Source organism: Pristiophorus japonicus, chromosome 15, assembly GCF_044704955.1.
Source record: "Pristiophorus japonicus isolate sPriJap1 chromosome 15, sPriJap1.hap1, whole genome shotgun sequence".
Lineage (NCBI taxonomy): Eukaryota > Metazoa > Chordata > Chondrichthyes > Pristiophoridae > Pristiophorus > Pristiophorus japonicus.
Window position 1 is genome coordinate 186,123,966 of NC_091991.1, and position 21,478 is coordinate 186,145,443.

At 51.3% G+C, this 21,478-nt stretch overlaps 1 protein-coding gene across 4 annotated transcripts in view; it reads right to left on the reverse strand.

Moving 5' to 3' along the window:
* Positions 1-21,478, reverse strand: part of LOC139281327 (unconventional myosin-XV-like) — a 628,080-nt gene that overhangs the window by 39,478 nt on the left and 567,124 nt on the right. For 3 of the 4 annotated variants that reach the window (XM_070901485.1, XM_070901486.1, XM_070901487.1), the window contains 7 exons: positions 20,297-20,369; positions 13,557-13,629; positions 13,112-13,185; positions 11,126-11,208; positions 9,803-9,933; positions 9,560-9,654; positions 4,365-4,442 (listed from right to left, as the gene is read on the reverse strand). In XM_070901485.1, coding sequence (XP_070757586.1) covers positions 4,365-4,442; positions 9,560-9,654; positions 9,803-9,933; positions 11,126-11,208; positions 13,112-13,185; positions 13,557-13,629; positions 20,297-20,369 — 607 coding nt within the window. The remainder of the gene's footprint in view (positions 1-4,364; positions 4,443-9,559; positions 9,655-9,802; positions 9,934-11,125; positions 11,209-13,111; positions 13,186-13,556; positions 13,630-20,296; positions 20,370-21,478) is intronic. The other variant, XM_070901488.1, reaches the window with a different exon arrangement.

Sequence of the window (21,478 nt, forward strand, 5' to 3'; positions counted from 1 at the left end):
AATAGACTGAGAGAAAACTGGCAAGATATATAAAAACAGATTGTAAGAACTTCTACAAGTAAACAGGAAACATCGGTCCTTTAGAGGCTGAGGCAGGGGAAATTATTACGGGGAATAAGGAAATGGCAGAAACGGTAAACAAATATTTTGTATCTGCCTTCACGGTAGAAGACACAAAACACATTCCAAAAATAGTAGGAAACTGAGGGTCTAATAGGAGCGAGGAACTTAAAATAATTAGTATCAGGAGAGAAGAAACTAATGGGACTAAAAGCCAACAAATCCCCTGGACCTGATGGCCTGCATCCTCGAGTCCGAAAAGAGGTGGCCACAGAGACAGACGATTCACTGGTTGCAATCTTCCAAAATTTCCTGGATTCTAGAACAGTCCCAGCGGATTGGAAGGTAGCAAATGTAGCCCCGCTATTCAAGGAGGGAGAGAGAAAACAGGGAACTACGGGCCAGTTAGCCTGACATCAGTCAGAGAAAATGCTGGAATCCATTCTTCTATTCTTAGCCAGTCCCTCGGAGTCGAGGATGACTTGCTTCCACACTAAAATGAGATCTAGGGTGGCTGATGAGTCCAGTGTGGGACCTACAGTCTCTGTCACAGGTGGGGCAGACGGTGGTTGGAGGGATGGGTGGGTGGGGGGTTTGATTTGTCGTGCGCTCCTTCCGCTGTTTGCGTTTGGCTTCTGCCTGCTCCCGGCGAAGAGACTCAAGGTGTTTGGCGCCTTCCCGGATGGTCCTCCTCCACTTTGGGTGGTCTTAGGCTGGGGACTCCCAAGAGTCTGTGGGGATGTTGCATTTTTTCAAGAAAGCTTTGAGGGTGTCCTTGAAGCATTTTCTCTGCTCCTGGGGCTCGCCTGCTGTGATATAGCGCGGAGTAGAGCGCTTGTTTCGGGAGCCTAGTGTCTGGCATGCGGACAATGTGGCCCGCCCATCGGAGCTGATCGAGCGCGGTCAATGCCGCGATGCTGAGGGTGTTGGCCTGAGAAACAACACTGACATTGGTGTGCCTTTCCTGCCAGTGGATTTGCAGGATCTTGTGGAGGCAGCATTGATGGTACTTCTCCAGTACTTTGAGGTGCCTTAAGGATAAGGGGTAAGCCATTTAGGACCGAGATGAGGAGAAACTTCTTCACCCAGAGAGTGGTGAACCTGTGGAATTCTCTACCACAGAAAGTAGTTGAGGCCAATTCACTAAATATATTCAAAAGGGAGTTAGATGAAGTCCTTACTACTCGGGGGATCAAAGGGTATGGCGAGAAAGCAGGAAGGGGGTACTGAAGTTGCATGTTCAGCCATGAACTCATTGAATGGCGGTGCAGGCTAGAAGGGCCGAATGGCCTACTCCTGCACCTATTTTTCTATGTTTCTATGTTTCTGTACATTGTCTCTGAAGCATACAGGAGGGCGGGTATCACTACTGCTCTGTAGACCATGAGCTTGGTGCCAGGTTTGAGGTCCTGGTCTTCGAACATTCTTTTCCTCAGGTGACTGAAGGCTGCACTGGCGCACTGAAGGCAGTGATGGACTGATAGTAGGCTCCCAGGGTATGGGAAGTGGTCCACATTGTTCAAGGTCTCTTCATGGATCTTGATAACCGGGGTGCAGTACTGTGTGGCGGGGGTAGGTTAGTACCGATGTTTAATGTAAGGCCCAGACTCTTGTACACTTCAGTGAAGGTGTCAACGATGGTTTGGAGTTCAGCCTCTGGTCTGCACACTGTAATTCGATGAGAGGTTGGAACAACCTTGGATCTGGACCGGAGGGGGCGGAGGTTGAACAATTTCCCACTTGTCCTGTAGATTAACTCCACTTCAGCAGGGAGCTTGTTAAAGATGAGATGAAGCTTTGCAGTGAGAAGAGCGTTGGGGCGATGACACAGGCTTGCTTGACCCCGGTCTGCACTTGTATTGGGGCTGTGGTGGATCCGTTGGTAAGAATCACGGCTTACATGTCGTCCTGAAGCAGGTGGAGGAAGGTGACAAATTTTTGAGGACAGACGAATTTGAGGAGGACACTCCAAAATCCCCCATGGTTGACCGAGTCGAAGGCCTTTGCGAGGTCAAAGAAAGCCATGGACAGAGGTTGATGCTGCTCCCTACATTTTTCTTGGATTTGTTCCAACTCTGGGAGCTCTTCAGCTACTGGGAGGAGACGGTTGAGGAGAATTCTTGTGATGATTTTCCCTGCGGCAGACAGCAGGGAAACTCCTCTGTAATTACCACAATCGGACTTGGCACCTTTCTTGAAGATGGTCATGATTACGCATCTCTGAGATCCCCTGGCATGCTCTCCTCCTTCCAGATAAGAGAGATGAGATCATGGATTTGCGTCAAGAACACTTCTCCGTCATGTTTAGTACTTCAGCGGGGATTCCATCTGCTCCTGAGGCCTTGTTGTTTCAGTTGTCAGATGGCCTTTTCAACCTCGTGCCGAGCTGGGATTGTGCCGAGGTGGTGACAGGTAGCATGCTGTGGGATGGAGTCAAGGACGCTCACGTCGAAGTCTTGGTTGAGGAGATCCTCGATTAATCCATTATTGAGGTAGTGGTAATATGATTAGGCAGAGTCAACACGGTTTTATGAAAGGGAAATTGTGTTTAATAAATTTATTACAGTTCTTTGAGGATGTAACTAGCAAGGGAGATAAAGGGGAACATTTGGATTTCCAAAAGGCTTTCCATAAGGTGCCACATAAAATGTTGCTATGCAAGATAAGGGCTCACGGGATTGGGTGTAATATATTAGCATAGATAGAGGATTAGTTAATGGACAGAAAACAGTAGGAATAAATGGGTCATATTCTGGTTGGCAGACTAACTAGTGGGGTGCCGCAAGGATCAGTGCTGGGACCCCAGCTATTCACAATCTATAATCAATGACTTAGTTGAAGAGACAGAGTGCAATTTATCCAAGTTTGCTGATGACACAAAGCTGGGTTGGACAGTAAGCTGTGAGGACACAAAGAGCGTGCAAAGGGATATAGGCAGGTTAAGTGAGTGGGCAATAAGATGGCCAATGGAGTATAACGTGGGAAATGTGAGCTTATTCACTTTGGTAGGAGAATAGAAAAACAGAATATTTTTTAACTGGAGAGAAACGATTTAATCTCAGTGTTGAGATTAGGGTGTTCTCGTGCAGGAAACACAGAGAGTTGGCATGCAGGTACAGCATGGGGGTTGGAGTAAAAATAAAGAAAGATTTGCATTTCTATAGCGCCTTTCACGACCACTGGATGTCCCAAAACGCTTTATAGCCAATGAAGTACTTTTGGAGTGTAGTTACTGTTGTAATGTGAGAAACACGGCAGTCAATTTGTGCACAGCAAGCTCCCACACATAGAAATGTGATAATGACCAGATAATCTTTTTATTTGTTTGATGGATAAATATTGCCCATGACATTGGGGATAACTGGCCTGCTCTTCTTCGAAATAGTGCCATGGGATTTTTTATGCCCACTTGAGAGAGCAGACGGGGCCTCGGTTTAACGGCTGATCCAAAAGACGGCACCTCTGACAGTGCAGCACTCCCTCAGCACTGCACTGGAGTGTCAGCCTAGATTTTTTGTGCTCAAGTCCCTGGAGTGGGACTTGAACCAACAACCTTCTGACTCAGAGGCGAAAATGCTACCCACTGAGCCACAGCTGACACTGCTGAGTACAAGAGTAAGGAAGTCTTACTACAATTGTACAGGGTATTGGTGAGACCACACCTGGATCCCTGGGGTGAGAGGGTTGTCCTGTGAGGAGAGATTGAGTAGATTGGGCTGATACTCTCTGGAGTTTAGCAGAATGAGGGACATTGAAACATATAAGATTCTGCGAGGGACTGACAGGGTAGATGCTGAGAGGATGTTTCCCCCCGGGTTGGAATATCTAGAACTAAGGGGCATAGTTTTAGGATAAGGGGTTGGCCATTTAAGACAGGGATGATGAGGAATTTCTTCACTCAGAGGGGGTTGTGAATTCTCTACCCCAGAGGGCTGTGGATGCTGAGTTATTGAGTATATTCAAGGCTGAGATCGATATATTTTTAGACTCTAGGGGAATGAAGGGATATGGAGATCGGGCGGGAAAGTGGAGTTGAGGTCGAAGATCAGCCATGATCTTATTGAATGGCGGAGCAGGCTCGAGGGGCCGAATGGCCGACTCCTGCTCCTATTTCTTATGTTCTTATCTGTTTATCCAGTTATTTACAGCCCATATTTAACTGCCAGACTGGATTTCACTGCCCAGTCTGGGAGCAGGGGTTTGATTATTTTAGCCCCAATCCATGGGCCATATATCGGCTGTGTTTTGCTGCTGTGCTGCCCATTAAAGGCGGCTTCAATTAACCCTTTCAGTTCTGGACTCACCGAGCAGGTTTTTATCTTCAGGTGTCTCTCCACATTACCAGGCAACAGGAAGACTTGTCGCTTCGAGCTTCTCCCAGCCTGTGGGAAGGGGAAGGGGAAACATTCAAGAGGATATAAATGCTTATTCAATTATCCCTTAAAAGATGCAATAAACATCAGAACCACTCCCTGTGGGAAAGCATTCCGTGATGAGGTTTCTCCCACCCTCACTCCTGAGCGAGAGTTTGAAATTGATACCCTCACTGTCACAGTCCCCGACCAGAGCAAATAATCTTTCCCTTCTCACCCCATCAAAACCCGCCATCATTTTAAAACACTATTACATTTCCATGTAATCTTTTCAGTGGGAATAATCGCAGTATCTCAAGTCTCTCCCCAGAAACTATAGTCTCTCCCTATAACTATAGTCTCCTGCACTATCCTGGTGAATCTACGCTGTCCACTCTCTCTGTCCTTAAGGGGCAGAAATCACAGCGTCCCGGGGTGTGTATGGGGCGTGTACAGGGCGCGAACGGGAGGTGTATGGAGTGTACACGAACCCAGGAAGACATCACAAAAGCTGTTTTTTAGCACACAATGCTCATGGCTGAAAACCAGCTTTTCCGATCTGTCAAGCTGGAGCTGGACAGATCTTCTGTATCTCGGGAGCGAGGACAGGATTGCGGGATTTATCCATATCTTGCCCAGAAAATGTCCTCAAAACTCTTGCGCCTGATAAAAGCAGGCGCATAGCCCACTGTTACAGGCGTAAGAGTTTTAAAATACACAAATACATTTTAAAATAACATTATAAAAACACATTACGGTAAGTTTATTTTAACCATAATTTTAAAAACTTTTTTTTTTTAAATTGGAAAAATATATATTTTTTATAATACATAAATAACTTTAATTTAAATTATAAAAAATATTAGTGTTTTGTGTGTTTGGAGGAGATTCTCATTCATAATGGGAATTCCAACTTACGGAGTTTCCATTATTATAAATGAGAAAAAAGCTGTACCTGATTGGCTGCCCAGAGCCATGTGACTGCAGCTCCCGCCCTGCACATGTCCCGACGCAGTCAGTGGCCTCAGAACCAGGAACCCGCGTGGACACAGCAGCTTCAGGTCAGTGCGCAGCTTTTCAACATTTTTTACCCCATCAACCACGGGAAGCGGTCGACCGGGATTTCTGGGCCATTATCTTTTGTATAAAGGAGTGTCCAACGCTTAGAAACATAGAAACATAGAAAATAGGTGCAGGAGCAGGCCATTCAGCCCTTCTAGCCTGCACCGCCATTCAATGAGTTCATGGCTGAACATGAAACTTCAGTACCCCCTTCCTGCTTTCTCGCCATAACCCTTGATCCCCCGAGTAGTAAGGACTTCATCTAACTCCCTTTTGAATATATTTAGTGAATTGGCCTCAACTACTTTCTGTGGTAGAGAATTCCACAGGTTCACCACTCTCTGGGTGAAGAAGTTTCTCCTCATCTCGGTCCTAAATGGCTTACCCCTTATCCTCAGACTGTGACCCCTGGTTCTGGACCTCCCCAACATTGGGAACATTCTTTCTGCATCTAACCTGTCTAAACCCGTCAGAATTTTAAACGTTTCTATGAGGTCCCCTCTCATTCTTCTGAACTCCAGTGAATACAAGCCCAATTGATCCAATCTTTCTTGATAGGTCAGTCCCGCCATCCCGGGAATCAGTCTGGTGAACCTTCGCTGCACTCCCTCAATAGCAAGAATGTCCTTCCTCAAGTTAGGAGACCAAAACTGTACACAATACTCCAGGTGTGGCCTCACCAAGGCCCTGTACAACTGTAGCAACACCTCCCTGCCCCTGTATTCAAATCCCCTCGCTATGAAGGCCAACATGCCATTTGCTTTCTTAACCGCCTGCTGTACCTGCATGCCAACCTTCAATGACTGATGTACCATGACACCCAGGTCTCGTTGCACCTTCCCTTTTCCTAATCTGTCACCATTCAGATAATAGTCTGTCTCTCTGTTTTTACCACCAAAGTGGATAACCTCACATTTATCCACATTATAACCCAGCCTCGAACTGTGACCACTCGAGTACTCAATGGCACTATTTATAGAGCCTCGAATGTTATTGGGCTTTTTATGGCTTTATCTACCTGGGGCTGGATTTTCATTGTGTTGCCGTCTCTGTCCGTGTCCCCGGAGTGGCGGCAATGGTTTGTGGGCGGCCGGCCAGCTGCCAGAGCCCCGTCGGGAAAGTAGTTGCCGGTTTTGCGGGGGTGTGGGGCAGTACCACTCGGGAATGTCGAGCCGGTGTGCATCGCCGCCAGTTTGGACTGCGCGGTGCAATTGGTTGTGCGCTGTACCTATCGCGCCCCGTGGCACACCGTGGTGGGAGCGCCTGTAAAACCGGACGGTCAGAGCTGTCCCGGCGGCAGTGAGCAATGCAATTGGTGAGTGAGGCAAGTCTGATTGTTTTATTTTTGCAATGTAGCTTATTGGGCGTTTCACTACGTTAAAGGCGCATTATAAATACAAGTTGTTGTTGTTATTGTGGGGTGTTTGCGACACTGGACATGTTCGTTGTGTTTTTAGGGGTGATTTTGTTTCTCGCATGGGGCATTCGGAGATCAGTACATGAGCAACGAATTTTCAGTTGCTCAGACAGCCTTGCGGCCTGAGAGAGGCGTGTCCCTTAGTGCCCTGCCCACACTCAGCAAGCCGCCCACACTCAGGGCCCCACCCACATTTAGGGCCCCCCCACACTCAGCACCCCGCCCACACTCAGGGCCCCGCCCACATTTAGGGCCCCGCCCACACTCAGCCCCCGCCCACAATCAGTGCCCCGCCCCACACTCGGGGCCTTGCCCCACTCCACACTCGGGGCCTCGCCCCGCCCCACACTCGGGGCCTCGCCCCACTCCACACTCGGGGCCTCGCCCCGCTCCACACTCGGGGCCCCGCCCCGCCCCGCCCCACACTCGGGGCCCCGCCCCGCTCCACACTCGGGGCCCCGCCCCGCTCCACACTCGGGGCCCCGCCCCACACTCGGGGCCCCGCCCCGCTCCACACTCGGGGCCCCGCCCCGCTCCACACTCGGGGCCTTGCCCCGCCCCACACTCGGGGCCCCGCCCCGCCCCGCCCCACACTCGGGGCCCCGCCCCGCTCCACACTCGGGGCCTCGCCCTGCTCCACACTCGGGGCCTTGCCCTGCTCCACACTCGGGGCCCCGCCCCGCCCCGCCCCACACTCGGGGCCTCGCCCCGCCCCACACTCGGGGCCTTGCCCCACTCCACACTCGGGGCCTTGCCCCACTCCACACTCGGGGCCTCGCCCCACTCCACACTCGGGGCCTCGCCCCACTCCACACTCGGGGCCTCGCCCCGCTCCACACTCGGGGCCCCGCCCCGCCCCGCCCCACACTCGGGGCCCCGCCCCGCTCCACACTCGGGGCCCCGCCCCGCTCCACACTCGGGGCCCCGCCCCACACTCGGGGCCCCGCCCCGCTCCACACTCGGGGCCCCGCCCCGCTCCACACTCGGGGCCTTGCCCCGCCCCACACTCGGGGCCCCGCCCCGCCCCGCCCCACACTCGGGGCCCCGCCCCGCTCCACACTCGGGGCCTCGCCCTGCTCCACACTCGGGGCCTTGCCCTGCTCCACACTCGGGGCCTTGCCCTGCTCCACACTTGGGGCCTCGCCCTGCTCCACACTCGGGGCCCTGCCCCCGCCCCACACTCCGGGCCTCGCCCCGCTCCACACTCGGGGCCTCGCCCCGCTCCACACTCGGGGCCTCGCCCCGCTCCACACTCGGGGCCTCGCCCCGCTCCACACTCGGGGCCCCGCCCCGCTCCACACTCGGGGCCCTGCCCCGCTCCACACTCGGGGCCTCGCCCCGCTCCACACTCGGGGCCCTGCCCCGCTCCACACTCGGGGCCTCGCCCCGCTCCACACTCGGGGCCTCGCCCCACTCCACACTCAGGGCCTCGCCCCGCCCCACACTCAGGGCCCTGCCCCCGCTCCACACTCGGGGCCCTGCCCCCGCTCCACACTCGGGGCCTCGCCCCACTCCACACTCGGGGCCTCGCCCCACTCCACACTCAGGGCCCTGCCCCTGCTCCACACTCGGGGCCTCGCCCCGCTCCACACTCGGGGCCTCGCCCCACTCCACACTCGGGGCCTCGCCCCGCTCCACACTCGGGGCCCCGCTCCACACTCGGGGCCTCGCCCCGCTCCACACTCGGGGCCCCGCTCCACACTCGGGGCCTCGCCCCGCTCCACACTCGGGGCCTCGCCCCGCTCCACACTCGGGGCCCCGCTCCACACTCAGGGCCCTGCCCCGCCCCACACTCAGGGCCTCGCCCCCGCCCCCGCCCCGTGGATGAATTTTGCTGACTGAGGCACAACCTGTTCCTGGGCGCGAACCTTACCGCCCCAAAATGAGCAGAACGGAAAATGCAGCCCCTTGACTCTCACTTTCAGGGAATGATGTATTTGAACCCCTCGGTCTCTCTGTTCATCCATCCTTCAGTGTCTTCCCATTTAGTGTTTACTCCCATTCCTTGTTCTTCCACCCAAAACGTATTACCGTATACAACTGTACCTGCCACCTGTCAGCCCATCCTGCTACCTCCTTGTGAAGCATTTTAGAGTTTGTGAAACCTGTGTGTTGTCACCAGAGTTCAAGATTGTGCTCCCTGTACCCAAGTCCAAATCATCCGTGTCCACCAAGAGCAAAAGAGGACTCTGCACTGACCCTTGGGGTACATGACTTTCAACCTTTCCAAGCTGAACAACATCTATTTACCTCAACCTCTTTGTTTGATGCCCATCGACCAGCTTTCTTTCCAAACGACTACATTTCACTTTATACCAGATGCCTAAACAAGCCTCTTATCAATTGCCTTTATCTGAAGGGGTATTGATATGCAGTCTTTGACTAAAGTTGGCTCATGTGTGCTGACACCTTACCAAACCTAGCTACATTTTCCATCACCTGCTCTGCCCAAACCAGTACAGTGGCAGGGTGGGTCTTATCACCATCGGGATTTTGATTCTTTCCTACAACACATTTCCTCCTTCAAACACCTCGCCCTGCTCCAGCTCTCTAGCCTCTCCTTTGAAATCCTCTGAATTTTTAGAAGGTGGGAGAAGATTGGCAGAAAGAGGACATAACTAATATTGGCAAACCCCAGAGAATTGCAGGGCTGGGGTGTTTCACTAACCACCATGGCTTTGAGCTCCATGCCATCCGGGAACTGGATCCTGCCACCGAACTGGAACGTTTTCTTCAGGTTGTGATGACAAGCTTTTGCGATTCCTGCACAGAGTGGGTCAGAGTCAGTCTGCTCACCATTGCTGCTCTGCACTTCGTTTAGCAAACAGAGTATGGAGAAATGAAGAGAAATACTGACAAGGAAAAAAAGTAGTCACACTCGAACAAAATACAAATAAATAAAAAGAAATACCTTGGAAACTGGCACCAGGCATCCTGCAAACACCCTCCAGTAATTTAAAGAGGAAAGGTTTGAGCACTTCCGAACACTTGTAATAGGCAGTGAGGATATAGAGCAACCTCCAGCCTCGCTGGGCACTGTCACTGCAACAAACATTAAAACAACTTCACCATCTTGCTGATCTCAGCTACCTGCACATTGCAGGCGACTGAATCCATAAACTACTCAGGTCCCTCAACCACCTTCGCTGGCGGACATAGGAAAAAAGAATCTGCAATTATATAGCGCCTTTCACATCCTCAGGACATCCTAAAGCATTCCCTCAGTACCACCCCTCCGACAGTGCGGCACTCCCTCAGTACCGCCCCTCCAACAGTGCGGCACTCCCTCAGTACTGCCCCTCCGACAGTGCGGCACTCCCTCAGTACTGCCCCTCCGACAGTGCGGCGCTCCCTCAGTACTGCCCCTCTGACAGTGCGGTGCTCCCCCAGTGCTGCCCCTCCGACAGTGCGGCGCTCCCTCAGTACTGCCCCTCCGACAGTGCGGCACTCCCTCGGTACTGCCCCTCTGACAGTGCGGCACTCCCTCAGTACTGCCCCTCCGACAGTGCGGCACTCCCTCGGTACTGCCCCTCTGACAGTGCGGCACTCCCTCAGTACTGCCCCTCCGACAGTGCGGCACTCCCTCAGTATTGCCCCTCTGACAGTGCGGCACTCCCTCAGTACTGCCCCTCCGACAGTGCGGCACTCCCTCAGTACTGCCCCTCCGACAGTGCGGCACTCCCTCAGTATTGCCCCTCTGACAGTGCGGCACTCCCTCAGTACTGCCCCTCCGACAGTGCGGCGCTCCTTCTTGAATACGTTGAACCCACGACCTTTTGACTGAGAGGTGGGAGTGCTGCCATTGAGCCACAGCTGATATTTTGAATGAACCAATATTTACCCTCCTCACTACCTTCCTGGCTTACAGTTAGAGGTCAATGCAGTGAGTAGTACCAGGATTACATCAGAACATTCATTAAAAATCTTCTTCGAGGAATACAATATTTTTCATTGCAACCTGCAGAGACCTCTCCCCCTGTACTGGGAGCTACAGACTGGAGCTTCAGGAGTTAGCCTGAGACTGGGCTATTGGCTGTTGCTTCAATCCCAATCTGAAAGTGTACGAAGTGCGAATGTTCTGAATACTGGCCATCTCTGAATATCCTGCACCTGATTTCTGTACAGTCAGTGCAGTGAATGTGCTACAGCTGATTCTAAGCCTGTTTAACACTGTGTGCATCTGTGTTTGTGCAGAGGGGAAGGGCTAAGTGATTGGCAGGTGCGGATTCCTTACGTTTTGGAGCTGGTGTTGTCAGTGATCTGTTTGATAATCTGGCAATAGGTTTCATCTTTCATCACCTCGTGTTCCCCGCACAGCTACAAAAGATAGAACAAAGTCAAACTCCTTACAAAGCAGCAGATGGATTTCAGCACCTGGCCCAGGGTGGATGAATGTTCCACAATCCCAGTCCCGCTGTGCAGAGGGCGAAGAAACAACCATCAAACATTGCCACAGTGACAGAAGCATTGCTGACCTCACCCTGAGGGTGTGTGTGATCTGCCCATCCAATCCTGCTCCCAGGTGCAGCAGGGTTGAAAGGGGAAGGAAGCAGGGACACATTAGAGTGCAACATACTCTGAAAAAGCCAATAATGGCACAAAGTTATGTCCCATTAAGATTTCAAATGGACAGTGAGGCAACACATTGAACTTTCACCATTGGGAGTTGTTCAATCGAGGGCTGTGGACACATGGTCACTCACACAGGACCCCCCCCCTCCCACACAGTACCCCCACCCCCCACACAGTACCCCCTCCCCCCTCCCCCCCCCACACAGTACCCCTCCCCACACACACAGTACCCCTCCCCCACACACAGTACCCCCTACCCCCCACACACACACTACCCTCCCACACAGTACCCCCCCCCCACACAGTACCCCCCCCCCCCACACAGTACCCCCTCTCCCCCCACACAGTACCCCCCCCACACAGTACCCCCACCCCCCACACAGTACCCCCACCCCCCACACAGTACCCCCCCCACACAGTACCCCCTCTCCCCCCACACAGTACCCCCCCACACAGTACCCCCTCCCCCCCACACAGTACCCCCTCTCCCCCCACACAGTACCCCCCCCCCCACAGTACCCCCACCCCCCACACAGTACCCCCTCCCCCCTTCCCCCCCACACAGTACCCCTCCCCACACACACAGTACCCCTCCCCCACACACAGTACCCCCTACCCCCCACACACACACTACCCCCCCACACAGTACCCCCCCCCAAACAGAACCCCCTCCCCCCACACAGTAACCCTCCCCACACACACACTACCCCCCCACACAGTACCCCCTCCACACACACAGTAACCCCCCCCCACACAGTTACCTCCCCCATACAGTAACCCCCCCATACACACAAAGTACCCCCACCCACACACACACAATACCCCCCCACACACACAGCACTCCCCCCACACAGTAACCCCCCCCACGCACACACAGTACCCCCCCCACGCACACACACACACAGAGTACCCCCACCCACACACACACAGTACCCACACAGTAACCCCCCCAGACACACACAGTAACCCCCCCCACACAGTACCCCACCCACATACACACACAGTCCCCCCCCCACATACAGTAAACCCCCCCCACACACACACACACACACACAGTAACCCCCCCCCCCACACACACACAGCCCCCCCCCACACACACACACACACACACACAGTCCCCCCCACACACACACACACACACACACACACAGTCCCCCCCACACACACACAGTACCCCCCCCCCACACACACACACAGTCCCCCCCCCCACACACACACACAGTCCCCCCCCCACACACACACAGTCCCCCCCCCACACACACACAGTCCCTCCCCCACACACACACACAGTCCCCCCCCACACACACACACACAGTCCCCCCCCACACACACACACACACAGTACCCCCCCCACCACACACACAGCCCTAACATCTCAGAGCCTCCTTTCTGCTAAGAACTCGTGAAAACTCTCCCAGATCTTTAAGCCTTTCCCGTCCTTCTCTTGAACACCACCTTTTTATGGTCGGCTGGCTGGGGAAAGTCTCCCCCAACTACAGATGCAAACACCTCTTCAATGCGAGGTTTGTTAAAGGGCCATAGCCTTACTCAGGGATCAGGGCCATCAATCTCCCTGCTGCAACATATGGACACACGTTATACACACATTCACACACAACATGTGCACATTACGCAGGTTACCCTTTACCTTAAGTACGGTGTAGACCACGTCCTGTTCTGTCTGCCCTTTCAGTGAGAGATCCCCCATAAATTTCATGACAGCTGCGGAAGGGAAACGTACATCAATTATCAGTAACAGGACAGAAGGGGAAACACAGATTGTGGAACTGAGCTACAAAGAGCAGAAAGCTCCCAGGTACCAATCCCAATCTTGCTGTGTCGGGGCGAGGGGGTCCGTCGGGGTGAAGGGTCGGGGCTAGGGAGAGGGGCCGGTCGGGGTGGAGGGTCGGGGCGAGGGATCGGGAGAGTGAGTCGGGGAGAGGGGTCAGGGCTGAAGTCCAGGACACTTCCCCGGTTAGTCTTCAGGAGAGGAGAATATTGGAGGGAAGAGAAAGAAATTTGGAAAGTGCCTGCGGTGAATATGTTGAGGATGACATTTTGTTTCAGTAACAGAAACTTTGGGTCAGTCTTACCCACAAAGATCTCGGCTGCCAACTTGTTCATATTCTCATCCGAGAACTCAATCAGGGACTCTTGGATTGGAGTCTGGGGAAGAAATATGAAAAAAGACTTGCATTTATATAGCGCCTTTCACGACCACCGGACGTCTCAAAGCACTTCACAGCCAATGAAGTACTTTTGGAGTGTAATCACTGTTGTAATGAGAATTTTATAAAAACCTATTCACTGGACATGTGGCAACATCTGGATATTGAAGGTGTCGCTCTCCAGGTAACGAGGCCGTCGGAAACTCTTCGTCTTGTGTTTCTTGTGAAGTTCAGCTCTTTGTCGTTTTTCATGGTGGGGACGGCGTATTGGCCGCTGTCAGTCATCAGCGCCGGGCTGGTGACGTCATCGCGCTGGCGCTAATGTCAAGGGTCGGCCGCTGTGAGCTCTTCAGTCACTGGGCCACTAGGGGGGGGTTTCGGCCGGACCAGCGGCCTGGCATCCAAGAGGAGGGGCCAAGCTGCCCATTGGCGGCCCGGTCGAATCCCGGGGGCGTAATTGTCGACCCGACCTGGTAGTCAGCCGACAAAATGAAAATAAGGGGCGGCCGCGGCAGTGTGCCCTCCCCTTTAACGGTGGGCGCACCGCCATTTCACACCGGGCACCGAGGGGGCACCGCCATTTCACACCGGGCACCGAGGGGGCACCGCCATTTCACATCGGGCACCGAGGGGGCACCGCCATTTCACACCGGGCACCGAGGGGGCACCGCCATTTCACACCGGGCACCGAGGGGGCACCGCCATTTCACATCGGGCACCGAGGGGGCACCGCCATTTCACATCGGGCACCGAGGGGGCACCGCCATTTCACACAGTGCACCGGGGGCACCGCCATTTCACACCGGGCACCGAGGGGGCACCGCCATTTCACACAGTGCACCGGGGGCACCGCCATTTCACACCGGGCACCGAGGGGGCACCGCCATTTCACCGAGGGGGCACCGCCATTTCACACAGCGCACCAAGGGGGCAGGGGCCGGAAGACTTTTCCAGCTGAATTTTGCTTCCGGGGCGGGACGTTGGCAGTGCGCGCTCTGAGAACGCACTCAGGAGGCTTCGGCAGCAGCAGGACAGAAGTGGGGGGGAGCGGAACGGATATGTTCAGCACCGGAAAAACCCAAGGAGAATTTTGCGAGCGGCAGCCATTCGACGTTGTCATGGTGCACATTGGTATCAACGATATCGGTAAAAAAAGGAATGAGGTCCTACGAGACGAATTTAAGGAGCTAGGAGCTAAATTAAAACGTAGGACCTCAAAAGTAGTAATCTCAGATTTGCCACGTGCTAGTCAGAGTAGGAATCGCAGGATAGCTCAGATGAATACGTGGCTTGAGCAGTGGTGCAGCAGGGAGGGATTCAAATTCCTGGGGCATTGGAACCGGTTCTGGGGGAGGTGGGACCAGTACAAACCGGACAGTCTGCACCTGGGCAGGACCGGAACCAATGTCCTAGGGGGGAGTGTTTGCTAGTGCTGTTGGGGAGGAGTTAAACTAACATGGCAGGGGGATGGGAACCAATGCAGGGAGACAGAGAAAAACAAAATGGAGACAGAAGCAAAAGATAGAAAGGAGATGAGTAAAAGTGGAGGGCAGAGAACCCCAAGGCAAAAAACAAAAAGGGCCACTGTACAGCAAAATTCTAAAGGGTCAAAGTGTAACAAAAAGGCAAGCATGAAAGCTCGGTGCCTCAATGCAAGGAGTATTCGGAACCCAGGAGAGGGCTCTGAGCTAGTTAGAGTGGGTGAGAACTTAGATGAACAGAACCTCAAGAAAGAATGCAAAAGGCAGGAGGCAACAGAGCAGAGTAGCACTGGGGTAAGTGTAAACCACAAGGTGATAGGAAGGGACAATATGTATGAATATAAAGGGGCTTCAGGAGGGGTCAAAACTAAAAATCATGGTTTAAAAATTAGTATTAAAACACTCTACCTAAACGCACGCAGCATTCGAAATAAAGTAAATGAGTTAACGGCACAAATCATTACAAATGGGTATGATTTGGTGGCCATTACAGAAACATGGTTGCAGGGTGGTCAAGACTGGGAATTAAACATACAGGGGTATCTGACAATTCAGAAAGATAGACAAGAAGGGAAAGGAGGTGGGGTAGCTCTGTTAATAAAGGATGATATCAGGGCAGTTGTGAGAGACGACATTGGCTCTAATGAACAAAATGTTGAATCATTGTGGGTGGAGATTAGAGATAGTAAGGGGAAAAAGTCACTGGTGGGCGTAGTTTATAGGCCCCCAAATAATAACTTCACAGTGGGGCGGACAATAATCAAGGGAATAATGGAGGTATGTGAAAAAGGAACGGCAGTAGTCATGGAGGATTTTAACCTACATATCGATTGGTCAAATCAAATTGCACGAGGTAGCCTGGAGGAGGAATTCAAAGAATGCATATGGGATTGTTTCTCAGAACAGTATGTTACAGAACGTACAAGGGAGCAAGCTATCTTAGATCTGGTCCTGTGTAATGAGACAGGAATAATAAACGATCTCCTAGTAAAACATCCTCTCGGAATGAGTGATCACATAATGGTTGAATTTGTAATACAGATTGAGGGTGAGGAAGTAGTGTCTCAAACGAGCGTACTATGCTTAAACAAAGGGGACTACAGTGGGATGAGGGCAGAGTTGGCTAAAGTAGACTTGAAACACAGACTAAATGGTGGCACAATTGAGGAACAGTGGAGGACTTTTAAGGAGCTCTTTCATAGTGCTCAACAAAAATATATTCCAGTGAAAAAGAAGGGCGGTAAGAGAAGGGATAACCAGCCGTGGATAACCAAGGAAACAAGGGAGAGTATCAAATTAAAAACCAATGCGTATAAGGTGGCTAGGGTTTGTGGGAAACTAGAAGATTGGGAAAATTTTAAACGACAGCAAAGATTGACTTAGAAAGCAATAAAGAAAGGAAAGATAGATTACGAAAGTAAAATCGCGCAAAACATAAAAACAGATAGTAAAAGCTTTTACCGATATATAAAACGGAAAAGAGTGACTAAAGTAAATGTTGGTCCCTTAGAAGATGAGAAGGGGGGATTTAATAATGGGAAATGTGGAAATGGCTGAGACCATAAACAATTATTTTACTTCGGTCTTCACAGTGGAAGACACAAAAACCATGCCAAAAATTGCGGTGACGGGAATGTGGGAAGGGAGGACCTTGAGACAATCACTATCACTAGGGGGGGTAGTGCTGGACAGGCTAATGGGGCTCAAGGTAGACAAGTCCCCTGGTCCTGATGAAATGCATCCCAGGGTATTAAAAGAGATGGCGGAAGTTATAGCAGATGCATTCGTTATAATCTACCAAAATTCTCTGGACTCTGGGGAGGTACCAGTGGATTGGAAAGCAGCTAATGTAACGCCTCTGTTTAAAAAAGGGGGCAGACAAAAGGCAGGTAACTATAGGCCGGTTAGTTTAACATCTGTAGTGGGGAAAATGCTTGAAGCTATCATTAAGGAAGAAATAGCGGGACATCTAGATAGGAATAGTGCAATCAAGCAGACGCAACATGGATTCATGAAGGGGAAATCATGTTTAACTAATTTACTGGAATTCTTTGAGGATATAACGAGCATGGTGGATAGAGGTGTACCGATGGATGTGGTGTATTTAGATTTCCAAAAGGCATTCGATAAGGTGCCACACAAAAGGTTACTGCAGAAGATAAAGGTACTTGAGTCAGAGGAAATGTATTAGCATGGATTGAGAATTGGCTGGCTAACAGAAAGCAGAGAGTCGGGATAAATGGGTCCTTTTCGGGTTGGAAATCAGTGGTTAGTGGTGTGCCACAGGGATCGGTGCTGGGACCACAACTGTTTACAATATACATAGATGACCTGGAAGAGGGGACAGAGTGTAGTGTACCAAAATTTGCAGATGACACAAAAATTAGTGGGAAAGCGGTTTGTGTAGAGGACTCAGAGAGGCTGCAAAGAGATTTAGATAGGTTAAGCGAATGGGCTAAGGTTTGGCAGATGGAATGCAATGTCGGAAAGTGTGAGGTCATCCACTTCGGGGAAAAAAAACAGTAAAAGGGAATATTATTTGAATGGGGAGAAATTACAACATGCTGAGGTGCAGAGGGACCTGGGAGTCCTTGTGCATGAAACTCTTTTTGGAAAATCCCAAAAAGTTAGTTTGCAGGTGCAGCAGGTAATCAGGAAGGCGAATGGAATGTTGGCCTTCATTGCGAGAGGGATGGATTACAAAAGCAGGGAGGTCCTGCTGCAACTGTACAGGGTATTGGTGAGGCCGCACCTGGAGTACTGCGTGCAGTTTTGGTCACCTTACTTAAGGAAGGATATACTAGCTTTGGAGGGGGTACAGAGACGATTCACTAGGCTGATTCGGAGATGAGGGGGTTACCTTATGATGATAGATTGAGCAGACTGGGTCTTTACTCATTGGAGTTCAGAAGGATGAGGGGTGATCTTATAGAAACATTTAAAATAATGAAAGGGATAGACAAGATAGAGGCAGAGAGGTTGTTTCCACTGGTCGGGGAGACTAGAACTAGGGGGCACAGCCTCAAGATACGGGGGAGCCAATTTAAAACCGAGTTGAGAAGGAATTTCTTCTCCCAGAGGGTTGTGAATCTGTGGAATTCTCTGCCCAAGGAAGCAGTTGAGGCTAGCTCATTGAATGTATTCAAGTCACAGATAGATAGATTTTTAACCAATAAGGGAATTAAGGGTTACGGGAGCGGGCGGGTAAGTGGAGCTGAGTCCACGGCCAGATCAACCATGATCTTATTGAATGGTGGAGCAGGCTCGAGGGGCTAGATGGCCTACTCCTGTTCCTAATTCTTATGTTCTTATGTTCTTGATACCGCCCTGTGGCCGTCGCTTTCCAGCGCCCGTATCGGGAGGCTGAATTTCGGCCCCAAATTATTTTGCAAATGTGTTGTTTAGCAAGGTAGAAAGGTTTGTCATTTTCTGTCAACCGGGGACACACAAGTGACGCAATGTTGTGTTTCCACTGAGTGTGTATGTATCAAGGTGGCATGTGTCAGAGTGTGCATGTGTCAGGATGTGTGTCTGGGTGTGCGTGTGTGTCAGGGTATGTGTGTGTGTATCAGTGTGTGTGTGTGTCAGGGTGTGTGTGTGTGTATCAGTGTGTGTGTCAGGGTGTGTGTGTGTCAGGGTGTGTGTGTGTGTGTCAGGGTGTGTGTGTGTGTATCAGTGTGTGTGTGTGTGTCAGGGTGTGTGTGTGTGTGTGTGTGCGTCAGGGTGTGTGTGTGTGTGTGTGTCAGGGTGTGTGTGTGTGTCAGGGTGTGTGTGTGTGTGTGTGTGTCAGGGTGTGTGTGTGTGTATATGTGTGTCAAGGTGTGTGTGTGTGTATCAGTGTGTGTGTGTGTCTGGGTGTGTGTGTGTATCAGTGTGTGTGTGTATGTCAGGGTGTGTGTGTGTGTGTGTGTGTATGTGTGTCAAGGTGTGTGTGTGTGTGTATCAGTGTGTGTCTGTGTGTCTGGGTGTGTGTGTATCAGTGTGTGTGTGTATCAGTGTGTGTGTTTGTCTGTGTGTGTGTGTGTGTGTGTATCAGTGTGTGTGTGTGTGTCTGGGTGTGTGTGTGTGTATCAGGGTGTGTGTGTGTGTGTATCAGTGTGTGTGTGTGTCTGGGTGTGTGTGTGTATCAGTGTGTGTGTGTATCAGTGTGTGTGTGTGTGTCTGGGTGTGTGTGTGTGTGTCTGGGTGTGTGTGTGTGTATCAGGGTGTGTGTGTGTCAGGGTGTGTGTGTGTGTGTGTCAGGGTGTGTGTGTGTCTGGGTGTGTGTGTGTATCAGTGTGTGTATGTGTCTGGGTGTGTGTATGTATCAGTGGGTATGTGTGTGTATCAGTGTGTGTGTGTGTGTCTGGGTGTGTGTGTGTATCAGTGTGTGTGTGTCTGGGTGTGTGTGTGTATCAGTGTGTGTGTGTGTGTCTGGGTGTGTGTGTGTATCAGTGTGTGTGTGTGTGTCTGGGTGTGTGTGTGTGTATCAGTGTGTGTGTGTGTGGGTGTGTGTGTGTGTGTATCAGGGTGTGTGTGTGTGTGTCTGGGTGTGTGTGTGTATCAGTGTGTGTGTGTCTGGGTGTGTGTGTGTATCAGTGTGTGTGTGTGTGTGTCTGGGTGTGTGTGTGTATCAGTGTGTGTGTGTGTGTCTGGGTGTGTGTGTGTATCAGTGTGTGTGTGTGTGTCTGGGTGTGTGTGTGTGTGTCTGGGTGTGTGTGTGTGTATCAGGGTGTGTGTGTGTCAGGGTGTGTGTGTGTGTGTGTTTACCCCGAGCACCTTTGGAAATATTAAACCGGGTCAGAACCCACCTGTAGGGGTAGGACCAACATGCAGAGAAGACGTAGAAACATGGGGGGGTGGGTAATCCCACTCTCCGGGGTAAACAGCGCTCACAGAGTGGGGGCGAGGGTACGAGGTTATACAGTGCAGCCCCATCTTTAACCCAGGCAAAAAAAACTCCTGTGGATTTTACCTTCAGGAAGACTAGGCTGAGTTCCATGCAGCCAGCACACCCTGACCTGCCATATTGTAGTCAGTAATCGTGGGTTGGCTGGGAGTGGCCCTGATTTGCTGCCCCAGCCTGTCGTTGGCCAGTCCCTTTTAACCTGTCTGCTCTGGGACTGCCACTTGCCCAGGAGTGGGCTGCTGTGACATCATCAAGGGGGGGACGGAGGTCACTCAGCCCCCTGGAGCGTCGCTTACCTTTGTGAACTTCACCATTTCAGATGGCTCCTTGGGATCTTTGCCTTTTTTAGATTTCTCTTTGTTAAACTCACTGCAGAAACAAAATATTCACATACCTGTATTTGAGGCCCGTTTTACACATGTTTATTTTTTCTTTTTTTTTACAATTATCAAATCATTTATTATTTTTATTTTAACACTTCTAACATGAAACAAGGATCTATTGTGTGCCATTTTCCTTTTCTTCCTCTTGTCTCCCCCTCCTGAAGGTGCTGACTCGCCCTCAGTACCTCGGACACTCTGTCCTTAAAAGTTAGGACATCTCTTAAAACTGTGAGGTAAAAGTTCTTACAGATGGATAGAGCAGATAAAAGAGGTGTCCTTATAAGTAACTAGGTACCTTTAAGGACAGGGTATCAGAGGTTAAACGCTAAATTATGGCCAGGGCAGCCTGTTACAAGACCAGCTCAGAGAGTTGCTTCAATTGTGAGTAGTGGGAGAAACCAGGTCACATATCGTCACTTGTGTATGAGGTGTCCAGTGAGCAGATACACTCGCCGCAAAGGTGTTTGTCGAGTCAGCACTCCAGAAACTAACGCCTGCGTCCCAGGAAAGGAAGGAGATTGACTCAACCACGCTGCTCGTGAAGATGCGCTCATGTAAGCTCTGAAGGTTGTTAATCACACGCAGACCTGAACTGATCGATAGACTGGATATTCAAAGTTGTTAAATTTGTCAGCATATAAGGAAGTTTGTTTAAAGGAATCTCACTAATTTATAACCTCTGGTCACTGCTATAGTTAATACGCAGCACTTGTTAGGGAGTTTCCTACATTACAACAGTGTCAACACTTCAAAAATACACCACTGGCTGTAAACATAAGAACATAAGAAATAGGAGCAGGAGTCGGCCATACGGCCTCTCGAACCTGCTCCGTCATTCATTAAGATCATGGCTGATCTGATCATGGACTCAGCTCCACTTCCCTGCCCGCTCCCCATAACCCTTTACTCCCTTATCGTTTAAGAAGCTGTCTGTCTCTGAATTAAATTTATTCAATGTTCCAGCTTTCACAGCTTTCTGAGGCAGTGAATTCCACAGATTTACAACCCTCAGAGAGAAGAAATTTCTCCTCATCTCTGTTTTAAATGGGCGGCCCCTTATTCTAAGATCATGCCCTCTAGTTCTAGTCTTCCCCA